Here is an 18422-nt window from a genome sequence, read left to right as displayed (position 1 = left end):
TCGGTTAAATAAAAGCATTCATGGCAAACATACACACAAATTATAGCAAAATAGCCGATCATTTCCTCCATAGCTATCCATTTTCTATACATTATATTATTATACATATTACTCAACTTCGCAAATTATTCTATGTTTACAGAAAGGGCCTCAAGATCTCAGTAATTATTTATTGACAGCCACCGTTCCCAGTATCATAAAAGTAAGTATATCCCGATATTTTATTTCTGTGATAGAATTGTATTAAGAGAGTCGATTTTATAAAATCTCTTTCGTTGATATGTGAATTATATTTTCTTCTTCAATTTTTTATCAAATTGTATAACTTTTATATTGTGTAGATACTATTAGTCTTTAGCAAAGATGATCAACAAATGGATATACTCGCTACTGCTGCAAGAAGATTGGGATGGAGCGTGTCAATAGCGAAAGATGTGGACAAAGCGATAGAACTTTTTCAAAATCGTGCTCACGAATTAGTGATTATTGATCATAGAGGACATCACGCAGCTGAAGGCGATGTTATTTGTAGGTATGGTGAATTGTTTTATCATAATATAATAGAAATATGTATGCAAAAAATATATACGAAAAGAAATTATACAAAAATAGGAATAAAACATTAAAAACTTTGAATAAAATTTAAATTTGTATGTAAAGAAGAAGCTATAATGTATCGAATTGTCCAAATAATATTTAAATAGATATTTAACACATTGTATTATTTGCATATAAAATGATTTATTTTATTAAAAAGAATTTTAAATGATTCATTTTATTGAAAAGAATTTTATTGCTTTTTACAACAATAGATTATTTAGATATTTCGTAAATATATTTCAGAGCAATCAGATCAAGTCCGATTTACCACAATTCTATCATAATAGCACTCGTGAAAAAATCGTAAGTTTTGCAGCAATCTTTTACTTAGATTATTTTATTTGATCTGGTCTCTTTTATTTAATCTTATAGATACTTAATCATGTTTCTTTTATAGATATTTCATGCTCGATGAGAAAGACCATATTGTGGCACTAAACTTGTTAGAAACAGGCTTTAGTAGAGTAAGCATTTAAATAAATACAAGAGTTGTAGAAAAATATAATAAAAAATTCTTAGATACTATACATTTTTCGATATTTTAAATTTATTTTTATGTTTATATATTTTAGGCACTAATGGAATGTTCACATGAAGGTATATTAATAAACGAATTAGTAGGAATATATACTAGCTCATTATTACCGAGAACACAACTCTCAGCAGCACATGCATTGTATTTGGCACTTGATAGATGTCGCGATATGGTGCATGTGACTAATGATAAAAACATTATACAGGTATCATGAGTAGTAAATTGAAATTTGTAACGTTCTATAATTTATCAATATATATATATTTTTTTCTTTAATCCGCAATATGCTTTCAAAATATATTTTAAAATAAGAAAAAAATTATATATTATAATATTACATATATTGTTTGTACGAAACTCGAATTTTATTAAATACAAATATATATACATAGATTATAATTTCACATTATTTTTAGTTTCTAAATAAAATCAGCGAAAAATTATTAGGATATAAAACAGAGGAAATGATGGGGAGAAATCTCTCGGAAATAATCTATTACGAAAATTTTCCTCTGATGGAGCAGCAATTGAGCAAAGGCCGGGAATTCGAAGGAAATATGAATTGCAGAAGGAAAAACAATCAAATGATTACGATTAGTTGCAGGATAATTCCGTTTTGTACTACGTTAAAGTACGTTATTGTATTAATTCAAATTATCTTTTTCGCTAATAAAATACTATTGTTTAGTATTAATTTAGCATTAATTTTGATAAAATCTTTCATACATCTAAATTTATAACTTTTAATTTATAAATTTTTTTTCAATTTTTACTAATATATAAAAGATTTATTATATAAAATATTATCATTAAAGTCTGCTCTGTTTACTACTTTACACATATCAGTAATTCTATTATTTATTTCTATAATTTATTCAATTTTAATTTATCAATTTTATTTATATCAATTATTATATCTATCTATAGAAAACCGACTCATTATATATACGTATATGATACTACGTATCTGTCGGACAACTCAGCATCGATAAGCCCTGTTGGTAGCCCGTTGCATCCTTCGTTCAGACCAAGCGTATTGCCAAATACGCGGAAACCTTCGGAAAAATCTGGTGAAAGTAAAAAATACTTGTGCAAAATATTAAATAATGTCACTGATATTAATCAACTGTATCAACAACAAGAATCAATCATTTAATACTGACTATTATCCTATATATATTATTTAGTTTATGAATACGGATTATTACCTTAATTTATCAATATAATGTTGTAATATTGTAATATAATATTGTTTAATATAAGGACAATTAATACTTAGAGATGCAAATTAGGTCATTAGCAATTTTATAATTCACTTTATTAGAATTTTTATGTTAGAAAGTTATTCTGCGCCTGATATTGTCATATCATTGTCGTAAAAGTGTCAAGAAATTTAAAAATTATCTATTATAGATCTCAGATAATAAGGAAGGTTTATGTTTATCGTTTTAACGCTAATCTGTATCATTGATTTATTGGACCGTAAAATATTTTATTAATATATCATATAATTATTTTCATGTTTCTACAAAATACATTTTAATTCATATAATCTTAATCATTCTTAAAACAATTTAGATATTATATCATGTGAGAATTTTTTTATGATTCTGTATTAATTCTGTATTAATTTTTGTATTAATCTTTCAATATAAAAGATCGTACTTCTGTTATAGGCCGCAGACGATCTAGCTTGCAAAAATTACATAGCCTGCAACTAGAAGCTCCTATCACTAAAGTCATTACGCTACTTTCAAATGCAGTTACTGATACTAATCCGGAAACAGCGGCACAGATCGATAAAGTATATAAATGTTAATTAGTGATTATATGTCACTCTAATTACGTTAATCCAATTAAATGTATGTTGCACACTGTTATAAGCCATCTGTGTTTCAGGCAATCAATATCTTAAAGACGACGGAACTTTACGTGCCACATCTTAAGGAAGATAAAGGGATATACAGTGATCCAGTTGCGACAGATCTCGTTGGCGCGTTACTTGCTGTAAGAATTTTACTGCTTTTTATTTCGTATAGTAAATCTTGTAATAAATGTAAATTGCACATTTTCGCATGCAAGACTTCTTCTCTAACTTTTTCCAATTTGTCGATGTTGGTTGTTTAATTAACAGCCGCGCACAGCATGGGAGTCTAGAAGGTCATCGTCAGATTCCGCGAGATTATCCACTATCAAAGCTATCACGAGTCCGGTTAATTCGCGTGTACAGATGAAGAATTTCCGGGGGCCGCAAGAAATTGCAGAGATACTTGACAATAGTCTCGACTGGAGCTTTGAGATATTTAAGCTTGAAGTGCTGACGGAAAAGAGGTGAACAATTTTGTATTTTTTCACGATATATTGTAAGTTTTATAATTATTAATTTGCATCAAAAATCATTATTTTTGATGAGACATGTGTTCTGACAATGAGATATTTCAATCTCTTTAAAGATATTTCATTTTAACGATGTTTCACTATTATAGTATTTGTTTAATAAACGATTTCAAAACTTTAATGTTTCTTTTGCACATGTATTATGTATACTACTTGAATTGATTGTGCTATAATTCTTTAAATTTACAGGCCGCTTGTTTTTTTGGGATTAACAATTATGAATTTGTATCAAGTGCCTGCGAAATTAAATTGCGACGAGAGAACTCTGCAAAATTGGCTAGCCATTATCGAACACAACTATAATGCGGACAATAGCTATCATAATTCAACGCATGCGGCTGACGTTTTGCAAGCTACTGCGAGATTCATGCAATCGAAGAGACTCAAGGAAATTTTGGAGCCTTTAGATGAAGTTGCTGCTTTAATCGCCGCAGCTGCACACGATATTGATCATCCTGGACGGTCCAGGTAATTCACTTTCTAATACCGAAAGATAAAACTATGTTAATATAAAAAATTAGAGTTTCCAATAATATAATTAAATATAATTAAATATAATTAAATATTTGTTATATTCCATTTGTTTTTATTTTAATTTTATATATATTTTAAAGTTATTTAAAATTTTTTTCAACTGTATTTTCTTAAATTTTTTATGAAAGTTTCTTAACGGAAATTTAATTAACGTCTATTACTTGTCAAAAACTTTCAATCTTGATATTAAATATATTAATCGGATCTTGAATTAAAATTTATTTTCAGTCAATTTCTTTGCAACGCCAATAATCGCTTGGCAATACTCTACAATGATCTGTCAGTTCTCGAATCACATCATGCAGCCTTAACATTTAAACTGTCATTATCCGACGATAGTGTAAATATCTTTAAGGTAAGTTTCTTAATGTCTATTGTATCGTAAATTTGAAAGCAAGCATATGTGTAAAATAATCTGAAGATGTAATACTGGATTAAATGTCCGCTTTAGGATCTGGAGCAAGACGCATACAAACTGTTGCGACAAAATGTCATTGACATGATTCTGGCGACCGAAATGACAAAGCATTTCGAACATCTGGCGAAGTTCATGAATGTTTGCAGCGCGAGAATTGGTGACGGACAAGAGGTATATATTTTTGTGTTAAAATTATCCAATATTTCCATTTTATATATGTGTGTATTATTATTATACATTACCACAAATTTCTATGAAATTGAAATTTATAATTTACTGCTTAAATAACATTACTACGCTTCTTCTATTTTCTACTACCTTTTTAAATAATGTTAAATTATGTAGATAATCCAAAATATGCAAAAGAAAAAACAATATCTAATTAACTACAACTTGGCATTAAATTAAAAAAAATCTTTTACAGAGTTATTCAGATTGTCTAGATATGTCCGTAATATTGCAACCAGACAACGTAATATTGGTTAAAAGAATGATGATCAAATGCGCAGACGTATCAAATCCAACGCGGCCATTAAAGTGTTGCGTCGAATGGGCGAGACGAATCGCCGAAGAATATTTTAATCAGGTACACGTTTCACTAATAATCAAAAAGGATAGAGTTTAAGAAGATAATTTACTATTTGCATGCAAATTTTTTTTATGATAAATTATCGATAATTTTCAGACCGATGAAGAGAAAAGATTAAAGATGCCAGTCGTAATGCCGATGTTTGATAGATTAACGTGCTCAATACCAAAATCGCAAATCGGTTTCGTCGATTATATCATTAACGATATGATCGAAGCTTGGGATGGTTTGTTTCTTCTCATTATTTTTACAGATTTCATTAAAAAAGATATGATGTTTATTTTTCTATTTACTTTACAGTGTTTATTGACATGCCAGAGATGGTGGGTTACATGCGACACAACTACGAGAAGTGGAAAGAGTATAATGTGAGACATCAACTTTCAATTTAATCTCTATTTTAAATACTTTGAAATAATTAAGTTAATATTATTTTAAAATTTTATAATAATAGTGTTCTTTTTAATTTTTTAATATTACATTCTATAATTTGAAGAAGTCAAAGAAGATAAATGTCTAATTATTTTAATATATTAATATCGTACTTTTAATTTCTCTTGGTTTAATTTTATATTCATTTACTAATGTAATTTTAAACTGTATGTTTCATAGGAACAGGGTATATCTACTTTGCAGGATGTGGAAAAGCTACAACAACATCCCGATATGCAAATACCGTGATCATCTTAATGGAAAGCACATCGTTTTGTTTTGCATTTCATTATATTTATGCTACGATTATCGCAAAAAACATATGTAGCATTTACATATTTAAAGATAGAACAGTGACATGTCATATACGTTATACGCTTTCAAATAATTTCTACGAAAACATGTGTAATTCCGTTTTTCTCAGACGTGTCTCCCACCTTAACATTTTCCTTATTTATATATAACTCCATTTTCTTCAATGACACTTGCGCTATTTTAAACACACGTGACGCACATTAGTAAGATATGTATAGTATAAGAAAAGAAATACCTTTGCATATAGCTTCCGCGACTGTGTTACGTCGAATGAGATTTTTGTTGCGTTTGATGCATGCTGGTCATTAAATTGTACATCTAGGAGCAGCTAGCAAATAAATAAGAATTTTCAATGATATTGCATCTTTGCGATCTTTTCAGTCAGAATCTAATATCTCTCCTCTAATTTTATCTGTGTTAAGCTTCGACAACAACTACTTAGAAGGACTGGTATAATTTAAATTAAAAAGAAGATTTACACACTAATGTATGTCGGATTCCACTTTATTGTTTCTCTCTTAGCCAAAAAATCGGGCCTATTTCTATACGCTGCATAAATACAGAATTAAATAAAATCAGATATAAAGTAAATATAAGCCGTATCAAGATGGAATTTCGCGCAATTTCATTATCAATGGACCATATATATGATTTCGGTTATTTCGGGAAAATTACAAATTTTTCATTTTATATTGTTAATACAAAAAATACGCATTCGCTCTCTCAATCTAAGACTGCTCTGACATAACATTTTTGCATCTAAAAATAATAATTTTGTTTAATGCTGTTACAAACCGAGGAAAATCGGTATAATAACATCAATAGTCCATCGAGTTACAAGCATTGGCCTAACGGATGATTACTATATCGCATTCATCATAAAGATTCTTATGTATGCTGATATATTGTACATACACATACGCTTTACATCATAATATACTTCCTACGGGACACGCACGAATAATCATGGCCGTTTTATCCAGTATCAATATTTAGTTTTTATCCCTAGACGAAGAGACAATCAGAGTATCGAGTCATTTTTTAGAGTTTTTATCTGAAATATGACACATAAGTCTGAAACATTTTACAATGTCTCAGGAATAAAGATAGAGAGAATCTCTTAAGATATAAGATTCCTGTCCGGAATTATCGATTAATTATTATTGTTCGTTGGATCGTGTGTATCGAGTGACAAATACTATCGTACGGTAAATAGCACCGAACGGTATAAGTAGATAAAGTAATAACTTAATTACGTGTGCTTATTATTACTATTATAATGCCACATAATATGATTCGTCCGAAGAGCTAAAAATTACCCTTAAAATTAGATTACTCGCGTTTCCTCCCGATACACTTGCCACAAGTGCTTCGTCAAATTTATATGAATTTGCGCTTCGTCTTTAGACGTCTCTCAATCGAATAAAAATAATTTTTCTGAAAAAATCAAAATTTGCCATCGATAACTATCTGTTTTGAAGTCTAAAATTCTTTCGTTTTTGATCAATGAGATATTTCAATAATGATGATCCAGCTGGGATATATCGTCGAGATATTTTTGATTGCGTGACTTATAAATGCGAATGCATATTTTTAGACGAAACGTGGATCAGGAGCTATTTTCACATTCAAGATTGTTTCATTAGCACTTGCCGCTAGTAGATGGAATTCGCGGAGTAACGAAGTAGTTTAGTATGCAACATCATTATACATAAGTATATTACTCTTAGCATTAATAGTACATACACGTAAGTGTTACATTTTCTTTTTTTTTTTGGCGACGTGCACGTCATTTTTATAATTGTTTTATAGTTGACTTTACGCCTTTCCCCCATAGAGGAAAGTTTATCAATCAAGCTTACATAATCTGCATAGCAATCCGCTTAAATCGCCGTCTCTATTGATTGTGGTTCATTCAGTGTTCATTATTCAAAATTATGTCGCGAAGCGATGCGCGCAAAACTCATCTACCTCTCGTGCGGACGAAATGTGCTCGCGCAATTATCGATCAAAATGAATTAAATCTGAAGAATCCAAAGGTGCTGACGGCTCGACGAGATCTACACGAGAATCTACGTCGCTAATTGTCGCGCAAAGCTAACACCGGCGTTTACCATACTTTCCTCATGCATATAGATATATCTAAGTATATTAAACGAGAAAGAAGCAAATCGAAGGAAGTATCTTAAGAAAAAAATGCGTATAATCCAATATCCTAAAATAACACGCTTGGGGACGTAGTCTACATTTAAAGAATGTGCTTTTAGCACTCTCCATGATTTCCAAACTTCTGGTAACTCTCGATCTAAATTTGCTCAGGAGGTCAAAATTTTTCTTATCTATGCTCAGATCAGTGTTTTATTCACGATAATCGAAAAAATATCTCCAGCATTTCTAGTATTTTATAAGTAAGCCAACCTTTAATCTTTAAGCTAATCGCCACGACTGATCAAAAATTTCTATCTTGACTGATTTTTCTATTTCTCACGATTGCTCAGCAAAATACAATCAGAGTGAAAAACTTCGAGAAACGATTTGTTAATGTCCCGTTTGGTGATGCAACATCAGGTCTCTTCAATTTGCTACATTACAGACGAAGCAACATCTCATCTCGACGACAAGATTATGCATTCTAATTCTTCTTTTTGATTTCCGAACTGTTTTTAAAACACGCCTGTCTAAAATTGATACCGTTCACTATTACGCCATCCCGCAATCGCAATAATTCAGAAGAGATAGCAAATTCGATGTTACGGAAATGGAAAGGTTCAACAACATAACGACGATGTGTGCTTAGACAGGCAGATATAATGTCGCTGTCATAGGCAAATTGTATCAAGTCTATTTTTTTGTAAATCGTCGGTTCATATTGTCAGGCCTTTCAGTTTAGATGATAAGACGCAACGCCTCGTAGCGATCGCGAGATGATGAGAATCGATGCAGGATTGTGATAAAGATCGAAGTACGTAATCGTCACGAAGAATGTACAAAGTGACTCGAATTAATCATGAACTAACCGTAAGTATGACCGAGTCGGTTTCGATAGCCAAAATTCTGTAGCGCTCGTAGGAAGTATTCTTGAATGTATTTTTGGAGAAGATAGTCAGTGAACGTCACGTGACATTGTAGGAGCACGCCTCCGCATCGGCGGCGGCGGCGTCGAGACGCCGACTGACGTCGGTTATTTAAGATAGATCCGCGATTTGCATCGAATCAGAAAGAAGACGACTCCGGAATTGCCTGGTGACCAGTACCTTCGAGTTGACCGATCGCCTCTTCACGTTCCACGTAAAGTACGATAGTACTGTTCTCGTTATGGTTTTTTTTTCCTCTCTTCGAGTGTGTATCACTGGAAATCTCCCTCGTTATCTCACTGCGTCCTCACTAGCCCACTAATAGCTTTCATAAGAGTCTAACCGCTTAGCATATAACTTACGGTATAATCTTATTGTTAGAATTACTTAAGAGTAACGTTATTCGTCTACGTCTCCATTTTTTTGTTTCGTCTTTTAGATCAGGATGTGAGCTTATTGGTACGTTTTGTGCGAAATAATCTTAAGCTAACGGTCCTTATGTCCTCGCCTGTGAAAATTTCCCCCATTGAGCTACCACCGCGAACGGACGTCAAGGATACGTATCCTTAGTCGAAGGAGAAAGAAAAAGTGATCGTGAAAAATATTAGCGCGAGTCACATGATCTTTAATCCTCAATTTTATTGTGTTCGGTGGTTGTAAATCGCGTGTTTGAATGCGTGTGATGCATAGCAACGTTTGGGGGCGTGCGACTTTAAACTAGTACCTGCGCTGTCTGATTAATCGTCATCGTTGTTCCATCGTCATAGTTGGTCGATACTTAAATCCCGATATCTATTGTCTCGAGATTTCGCTTAAAACTCTCTATACGTAAACTTACGCGAACGGACTAGCTTTGCTGTTTCGAGCTCTCGCTGGCTTATGACTATAGTCTAAACTTTATTGAATTTTTTGTATTTTTCGAGTCTCCGTCGTGAATAGAGAAACCGGTTTCTATACGATCTATCAGCAATCTCCCTTCAGTTTATTAGATGTTGCCTTTAATTCTGTCGATTCTATTACCATAGGCGAAGTCGTATTCCGAGGTATTAAGTATCATCTGCAAGTGCTGTATTGCGTTACAAGATGCGTTGAAGGATTCGTTTGTAGATTTATCTATTGCCCGCGAAAGGCAAGAATTTAAATAAGAATGGAGAACTTCCCGTACGTGTAACGTTTAACGAAGGGAGAGTGTCGTTTAGTGTCGATTTTTACGTACAGCACGTGGCTCACGTAACGCGTTCTTACATTCCCCTAAAACTATCACTTAACCAACGAGTAGTCTAGAGTTAATTAATAACGATGTATGTGGTCGAGAAAACGAGACTCTCTTATTGTGATCTTTAGTCAGTAAATGCGTAGGATATTTCGCCAACGATTTATATTCGTCCATTCCGGAATGGATGACGCGGATTTCGATAAGTCTTTTATAATTCGAGGTGTACTTCGGCCGTCGTGTAGGATTGTGTAATTAGCTTCTTTTACGCTAAGATCGTGTGCCTGTCTATGTGATCGTACATTAATAGTGTTCCAAGTAAGTCCGAGAGATTAATTACACTTAACGATAGTCCTAGAAACACCATCCGATGAATTATACACGAGAGCTAATGATTTATCGCCTTTGTGCAGTCTAGCTTAATACTTAACATCTATACGTAGAATTAACGTATATGTATAATTGTATATATATGTTGTAGTTGTGACTCAATTGCGAAACTGTTACTTCATTCACGTCTACTTCTCGCCCAGGACGCTTATATCTTATTTTGTCATATCTCCATAAAAATGTGTGTATTTCTTTTACGTTCGAGAAGAGCACCGACCGGTCATTATTGATTGTTTGATTGATTCGCAGATGTCGATTGTGCCGTTAGTCTTTCGCGATTGGTGGGACGACATCGATCGTCCCATTTCACGGCTCGCGGATCAACACTTCGGCACCGGCCTTCACCGAGATGACCTGATTTCGAATTTTACCTCAGGTCTGGGTTTCAATCGAGCCCCTTTGCGCTCTATTTTCGGGAACACGTACTACCGACCGTGGAAGAACGTGACGCGTCACAACTCGAGCGGATCTAGCACGATCCAGCTGGACAACGATAATTTCCAGGTTGGTATTTAGGACGATTTCGCGCACAGAAGTGAAATGGAATGTCGCGTAATGCGATCAGATCGAAAGTAAAGTTGCATATTGCTTTTCGTGAATCTCTACGAAGAAAATAGAATTTTTGATCCGCAACTTTTTCTGTCTTCAATGAATCAGTGAAATCAAATTTGCCTAATAATAAAGTATCTATTTTTAATTTTATTTATTGAAATTTCAATTAATTTTATTAATAATATTTTAGTGGAATTTCACTCGACGGAGATATGTTCAAACATAAAATTATTAATCTCGATATCATATAATCACATGTTTATTTCTTTTGTTTTAATAATAGTTCTACTTAAAAAGATGTTGCCAAACAGATATTTTTGTATCACTTGATGTGTTTGAATTAGTGCTTTTTAACTATTTTTATATTTGTTATATATTACTGTTTGCTAATTATTATTAGAAATTTAGTCAGTTTATTGCTTAGAAAGAGAAATTTTCATAGAATCAACATGGAAACTTTTAAATTAATTTATTAAAAAATGTATCTCTCTTTTCACGATCCTGTGCTCGTACATATTACGTGACGTTACTGTGTGCGAAACGATTTTTTGTTATTTACATCACCAAACGATTCTTTGCTTCATCTTTTACATTCGTAATAAAACACGAGAAATGGTCTCAAATTAAAAGATTTACTTTAAGTAGTTTGTTGCTTTTGCTGGTACTCTAATTGCTATTAGCATTTGTCATTTTGATGTCCGTAATTGTTGTCTTAAAATGCGCATTTATATATAAGATGTTTAATCTAGTTGCGCTCTAGTCTTGCGATCAGATAGGCTTATTAAAGTCGAAATAACATCTTTTTGTTAAAATTAATGCAATTTGCAGAGGATGGCTCATGAATTTTATTCTGTATATGTCAGTTCAAGATGTTAATATTTGAGTTTGGGACCTTCTATTTAATCATTATAATCGTTATAATCATTACGATAGTATTTTTCTCAGGAAAGTGTTAAAAGCTTACTTAAAAATACATTATAGGGCGGAAGTACTGCTGTAATGGTCCAATTCCGTCTTTCGCAAAATCCTGCAGAAGCTGGCAGGATTTTGCGAAAGAAAGGAATTGGCCAGAAAGTATTTAAAACAGTAAGAAGTTCAAATATTTAATATTTCTTTCTTACGTAACCGACTCAATAATAATAATCGATAACGTAAGTCGATGATAAAATGGTTATCTCTTAATTAATTTATAATTCGAATCTCACCGTTAATTTCTCTTCAAGAATATTGTTATTCTAAATTGCTTATAATTTTTGAAGCCGCTTTTTTTGCGTAGATAAGAATTTTTACAATTTCTGGAAGCAATCTCCTGGGTATAATCTCAAAATGCGTCAGATGGAAAACTCTATTTTCTGTCACATGTGCGTCCGCTGGTTCGATATAGTTTCAGAGTGCGGCAAGAAAACGTAAGCAAGAAGCAACGCGCGTTAAAATTATCATGAAATGTCCCGAATGCGAGTGAGTCAGTATGTTATTTTTAGATGTGTTTTAGAGCGTATTTTTATTCGTTATGAGTAAGAATATTGCAGAATCGCCTACGGCTATCGCGTAAATTTCCGTAGTCCGGGAAAGTTACGCGATAGCCGTTCGCGATTCTAACGCGATTGTTCAGAAATGCAATTTACGGATCAGAGAAAAAGTCACGAGAATCGCGATTCGGGATGATATGCACGCGATTAATATCTAGGATTAACACGCGCTGCGGATATACCGATTATCTTACGCTGCAGTTATTCTAAAACACACAGTAGATATAAGTCAAGAATCTCGAGAATCAATCGAATGCTCTGTTGTCGCGTTCGCGAGTATCGGGAGTAGATTAGATTGCGCCTGGATCAGTTCGCGAAAGGCAACTCTCTTTCTCAAATAGATTCCACGAGGATACGTTATGTCCCTTCGATCACTCGACGTCTTTAAATCTTCGATATCCTCGTAAGTTCAAACTGGATAAAACGTCCGCGAAGTCGCTACTTTTACGATCTAGATAGATCGCTTAACTCTATTCGCCTCTCAGATCTACTGTAACTTAGTAACTCGACAGTAATATCGATCATTAATTTACAATTGTGCTCACAGAAATCGCCTAACTGGTTACGAATTCATGAATGCGCGCGAATATTACAAGTACGCTTTATTTATCGTGAAAGTGTCGTGATACGTCTAATTCATGAATTCGCAAAAGAGAGAGTTGTCGGTATGTTATAAATGTTATTTATCTTATCTCGTGGAAGTTCGATGATACACCAGCGAGCGAAATATAACCGGTTTATTGTTTATGCGACAACTTAATCACGGCCTGAAGCGACGATCACTTTCTTTTTTCTACAGTGGTTTTATCTATGTCGAATACAAAATGTGTAACTCGCCTAAACTCATGAATTCGCACGTCGTCGGTTCATCAAATTACATTTATCGCGATTTGATTTTTGATATAATACCGGACAGTTCTAAATCCATGAATTCAAGATTACTCTGATCCAATTAAATTACATTTGCCTTCTGTCGAGGAAGTTCGATGATGCAACAGCGAGCGAAATGTAATCGGTTTACGCGTTTATAACTTAGGCTGAGACGACTTAAACTGACGATCTCTTTAGTGGTTCTTTTTAGTGTTTACAATTCGAGCGTGATTTGTATCGGACGCGAAACAAATTTCGTATCGGATACAAAAGTCTCGAGAGTGATATTCTACAAAACAATTACGATATATTTAATAAGTGTATACTTTTCTTGTTATTCTTTCTATCGAAAAAACGTAATAGATTTCGTAGCAAATCGTAGTTAAATTTCGAAATCTAGAAAAGTCGCTGGAGACAAATGACAAGAGATGACGGGAGTGAATGGCAAAGGGGAATGATGAAGAGGCGCATTCGTAAGAGGGAGAATAAAAGAAAAAGGAGAAGGGAATAAGGGACTAAGGGTTGGGGAGAGGAATTGGGGTTAACGGAAAAAAATCAAAACGTCGCGAACGAAGGTTTCTATCTAACAAGGCTCGAATGCTATTTTCAAAGGGATCGACAAATCGGCCGCGCAGCCATTAAAAAATAAAAAAGAAACCCAAACACGAAGGAATCGAACGTAAGAGACGAAAGAAACTTAACGCCCGCTAGAAATGCTAAGGGAACGAACGAAAAATCCGGAACACCAGAAGGCCCAAAAAGCTCCGATGACTGCATCTGTTGCAGCTGCCGCTGTCTTTATCACGCACATTACACGTAATCATTCGATTGCGTGCGACGCGAAATCGATCGAAACGGCAGCTCGATAATTTTTGACAGGATGATGAGACGAGTGTTCGATCGGGACTATTTTCGCTCGAGGGTAGGATAAGTGGATATTTTTCAGCACCTCCCTCTTGACGAGGGAGGGTATGTGAATAAATCGGATCGGAGAGACGACTTTTCTGATATTTCTTTTTTTCACCGAGTGAACTGATTTTTATCTATTTTTTTTTTCTTCTTTCTTCGAGAGACGCCGTTATTATCCTCGTTCACCGAAATGTTCTACGAAAGGTACGCGTATCAAAAGAGGATGATCGCGCTGCGCGATATCCGGTCAGTCCGCGCTAGCTTCAAAATCTCTATGAAATCACAGTTTTACCACCACAATTCTCGCGTTTTACCTTAACTTCTTTAAACTTTTTTAACGTGTTTCTATTTTATTTTATTTTATTTTTTTTTTGTTATTTTCGCTCTTTCCGCGATATTTTTTCCTTGCGCGTTCGCACGCACGGTTTGCCTGCCGCAGCTCTGAAATGATTCTCTCTGTCCTCTCTACGTTCTTAATTCAAAGTCGCACGCGAGGAATCGCGCGCAGCAGCCACGGAATAAAATATGCAACCGAAAGAGTGGATTGTTATCGTTATATATTATCGTGTCGCGCTTTAATCAGTCTTGTTTAATGAAAGAACCGAGACTCGTGGCGTCGTCCCGACGAGCCGACGCGCCCCCCCTTTCGAAGGGGGCGCCGCTCACACGAACGAACCTCAGGCCCCGGTCCTTCTGGCTATATAATCTCTATACAAAAATAAATGCTTTTTTTTTTGAATACCCTCAACAAGATAGAATCGTACAAAATTTGACTGTTTGTCCTTTTGGTTTTTTTTCCTCTTACACGGAATCTTTTTAGCTTTTTTATTTCTTTATTTGTACAAAATATGTCGCTCTGCGCGCAGCACTCGAGTCGACTGTTTACGGATCGGTTAATCCGGTTAACTTCTTTCTCCTCCTCTTCTATTCTTTTTTTTTTGGTACTATTTTCGAAATGCACAGCCAATCATCCTCCACTAACTTACTTCGCGCTCGCGCTCACCGAGTTCCAGGATCACGCAGGATCACCCGGAGAAACTCGGCTCGCCTATTTTATTACCGTCGGTCGTTGAAGCTTCCTTGCTCTCTATGCCGGAGTGTTATCTAACTGAGCTATTATTTTTGTATGTTGCAATTTTTCTCATTCCCATCAAGGAGCGAACCGCCGGCCGCGAAAAGGATCGGCCACCGCGGTCGCGACCGATCGCTCCCGACACGACCGTGCGGCACTCACGATAAGTACAAAGAACCACCTACTTGTATGTGTGTATGCTCGTTTTTTTTGATCGTTAAAAAAAAAAGGAACAATCTCATACAAGTAGGTGTACCTGACAACTACATCTTCCCGACTTACTTTTGTACCATTTAACGCGCTTTAACGCGCGGTGATCTAAAGAAACGCGGCGGGATTACATATGAAAAGGTCGTGGAAAATTGAAAAATTCAAAGTAGGAAGTGTCTACGACACGCTTATTTGACGGTCGAGACGGATCTAGAACGTTGGCCGAATTGTCATTTTTATTTCTCGTCGCAGAAACTCCAACAACCGGGCCTGACCGGCGGAATCGGCCCCGGCGACTCCCTAAACACGGAAGAACGAATGCAAATTAAACGAAGCGCTGCTCCAAATAGTTTGCCGGTACGATTGTGCGCAAAGTAGATCTGTTTTAATTACGATTTATGTTTTATATGTGTGTATTATAATATGATTTATATGCGCGCTATGGACGCATGACGTTCGAGATCCTCTTCCGAAGAAGAATGTGATTCAAAGGAGAAACACAAAAAATAAGTGCTAATTTGTGAGACGAGAACAAAATCAAATTGGCCTTATCGCTCAAAATTCGAGCATAACTTTCGGAGTAAACCCGCTCAGAGGGGATGATACTTAACTTGCGCTCTATAGATGCATGGTCAGGACGATGATGTGCGCTTTGCTCTTAGAAGAATGCGAAATTTCTGTCCTTGATGACGCTCTTGGAAAGAGGATCCTGAATGAAGCTAATAATTCCCGGGGCCTCCTTACGGGGCCGCGCTCTCTCTGATCCGCAGGTGATACTGGACGTACAACAATTCTCACCGGATGAGATCACGGTGAAGACGGTCGACAACTACGTTATTGTCGAGGCCAAGCACGAGGAGAGGCAAGACGAGCACGGCTACATCAGCAGGCACTTCGTACGCAGATACGTCCTGCCACCTTCTCACGATCTCGTCAACGTCAGCTCGACCCTCTCCTCGGATGGTGTACTAACTGTCACGGCGCCCAAAAAGGTACGCTTGACCGAGCCGAGACCCACGTTAACATTCGCCCTGCTGCTCTCTCATTCGCGGACTCGACCGCGAACGAATAGAGAATCTCTTTCTCTCTTTCTCCCACTAGCCCCTTCGCTCGCTCTTTCTCCCTCTCTCGTCTCTGTTAGAGTTGATGCGGCTTACGTTACATGTTTGAATTTTTTGCTTTTTGATTCCAACGTTTCCAATGCTGTGCCTCAGTGTGCGGTATTAGAGAAGGCAGATGATGCCGACGGTTTTGGATCAAACTACGAGTCTGCTCTAAACTACAAAACAGAATATGTCTCGTTAACGTACGAAATTCAGCAGACAACGTTTACGTGGACAAGGCACATTTTTTTTTTAAATCAGTGTGCGTCGATTTTAAGGGAAATTATTTATTGAAATAAATTATATATTGAAATTTGATGAGACTGTATTAAAAAAAAAAATGAACGACAAACTGTCGCAAAAAAACGATAGCGATAGAGATTTAATTTCAAGCATATTTAAATATATATAGAATCGTTTTTAATTATCCACATCAAAGTTTCAATTCTAAATTAATAATATATAATTAGTTATTAAACAGTGTTTTCATCTGGACACTTAAGTCTCTTACTTATTTTTATATTTAAAAGCAATTGCTTTTAAATATTGAAATTCAAACATTAAATTCTATTAAAATCGATGACACTTATTATTAATCAAATGTTCAGAAATGACACAATAATTTTTTTTTCTTTTATCATTTTTCTTATTCTTTAAAAGCTATTATTAAATATCATCAAAATTGAGATTTAATTTCAAGCATATTTAATATATATATATATATAGAATCGTTTTTAATTATCCACATCAAAGTTTCCATTTTAAATTAATAATATATAATTAGTTATTTAAAAACTTTAATAGTATATAAATATTTAAAATTAATAATATATAATTATAATCTTTTGCAATGCCTCTAATATATAAAAAGCAGTAGCTTTACATTATCGTAGATCTTTTTTTCTGTACTATCGATGTAAGAATAGTCGCGCTTATTATACTGCGGCTTGTTATACTACTGGCTCGCATTGATTTTAATCATCGTATTTTTAACCTTTCTAGTTCATTGTCCATAAGCATAATTCTATTATAACTTAATGCATGATATATATATATATATATATATATATATATATATATATTATTGTATCTAGACTTTATGTGCACTCACCTATATCTCGAAGTTCTTTTTTCATATTTGTTCAAAGTGTGAAGGTTTCGAACTCTAATTCACGCCTGTCTTCGCGTACGGATTGTTCAAGCACCGACCCCGTAGGGTGCACTAAAAACACAAACATATAGCTATTATAATTCGCATATTTTAATTTCTAATGATATTTTCCTCGCGTCTTTTTCAGAACGTAACGCCAGCTGGTACGGAAAGAGTCATCAATGTTATTCAAACGGGAATACCAGCTGCCAAACCGGTTCCCGTCGAAACAACAACTACAACCACCACTACTACAAACTAAAAATATATTGTCTGAAACTCTCTCTTTCATTCCGGTATTGATTTTATTCTTTTACTTTCTCGATTTTATCATTGATGTAATAAAATAATTTTGTAAAATAATATAATCGCGCTATAACACAACAAGTTTTTAATACATTACAGAAGTATAGTTTCTTAGCATGTTATAAAATAATATTTTGTTATATTATATGAAATGTATAATTGTGCAATGTTATTTTATTATAATATCTAATAAATCTCTCTATTAATATGTTTATCAATTTCAA

General features: G+C 34.4%; 2 protein-coding genes across 11 annotated transcripts in view; both read left to right on the top strand.

The window, feature by feature from the left end:
- Pde8 (phosphodiesterase 8) overlaps positions 1–10152 on the top strand; it is a 21218-nt gene extending 11066 nt beyond the window's left edge. For 3 of the 5 annotated variants that reach the window (XM_083083520.1, XM_083083526.1, XM_083083513.1), the window contains 16 exons: positions 143–202; positions 342–532; positions 844–903; positions 998–1064; positions 1173–1340; positions 1552–1766; positions 2063–2211; positions 2812–2939; positions 3035–3142; positions 3270–3466; positions 3722–4000; positions 4295–4421; positions 4518–4655; positions 4909–5070; positions 5170–5441; positions 5686–7782. In XM_083083520.1, the coding sequence (XP_082939646.1) occupies positions 143–202; positions 342–532; positions 844–903; positions 998–1064; positions 1173–1340; positions 1552–1766; positions 2063–2211; positions 2812–2939; positions 3035–3142; positions 3270–3466; positions 3722–4000; positions 4295–4421; positions 4518–4655; positions 4909–5070; positions 5170–5441; positions 5686–5833 (2469 nt within the window). In that variant the 3' untranslated portion in view covers positions 5834–7782. Of the gene's footprint in view, positions 1–142; positions 203–341; positions 533–843; positions 904–997; positions 1065–1172; positions 1341–1551; positions 1767–2062; positions 2212–2811; positions 2940–3034; positions 3143–3269; positions 3467–3721; positions 4001–4294; positions 4422–4517; positions 4656–4908; positions 5071–5169; positions 5442–5685 lie in introns of all 5 variants that reach the window. The other 2 variants (XM_083083533.1, XM_083083507.1) reach the window with 2 other exon arrangements.
- On the top strand, positions 8960–18422 carry LOC145962652 (protein lethal(2)essential for life). Of its 6 annotated transcripts, none has more exons than XM_083083897.1 (5): positions 8966–9113; positions 10747–11001; positions 15892–15996; positions 16410–16631; positions 18041–18422. In XM_083083897.1, the coding sequence occupies exons 2-5, from the start codon at positions 10747–10749 to the stop codon at positions 18152–18154; spliced, it is 696 nt and encodes a 231-aa protein (XP_082940023.1). In that variant the 5' UTR covers positions 8966–9113; the 3' UTR covers positions 18155–18422. The 6 variants fall into 6 exon arrangements, with proteins under 6 accessions (XP_082939987.1, XP_082940014.1, XP_082940023.1 ...); XM_083083870.1 differs by lacking the exon at positions 18041–18422 and adding an exon at positions 10589–10678 and having other exon boundaries at positions 9019–9113; positions 16410–17051; XM_083083861.1 differs by lacking the exon at positions 18041–18422 and having other exon boundaries at positions 8960–9113; positions 16410–17051.

Source organism: Camponotus vicinus, unplaced genomic scaffold, assembly GCF_025532165.1.
Source record: "Camponotus vicinus isolate PSW18456_S1 unplaced genomic scaffold, iyCamVici1.0 SCAF_1, whole genome shotgun sequence".
Classification (NCBI taxonomy): domain Eukaryota; kingdom Metazoa; phylum Arthropoda; class Insecta; order Hymenoptera; family Formicidae; genus Camponotus; species Camponotus vicinus.
Note: the sequence above shows the minus strand (reverse complement) of the source record. Positions and strands in the feature narration are given on the sequence as shown.

Excerpts from the sequence above, each read along its gene's own strand:
- LOC145962652 (XM_083083861.1), top strand. The coding sequence starts at position 10,747 with ATGTCGATTGTGCCGTTAGTCTTTCGCGATTGGTGGGACGACATCGAT. Across the intron at positions 11,002-15,891 it reads TGGACAACGATAATTTCCAG|AAACTCCAACAACCGGGCCT; the intron begins GTTGGTATTTAG and ends TTCTCGTCGCAG. Across the intron at positions 15,997-16,409 it reads CTGCTCCAAATAGTTTGCCG|GTGATACTGGACGTACAACA; the intron begins GTACGATTGTGC and ends TCTGATCCGCAG.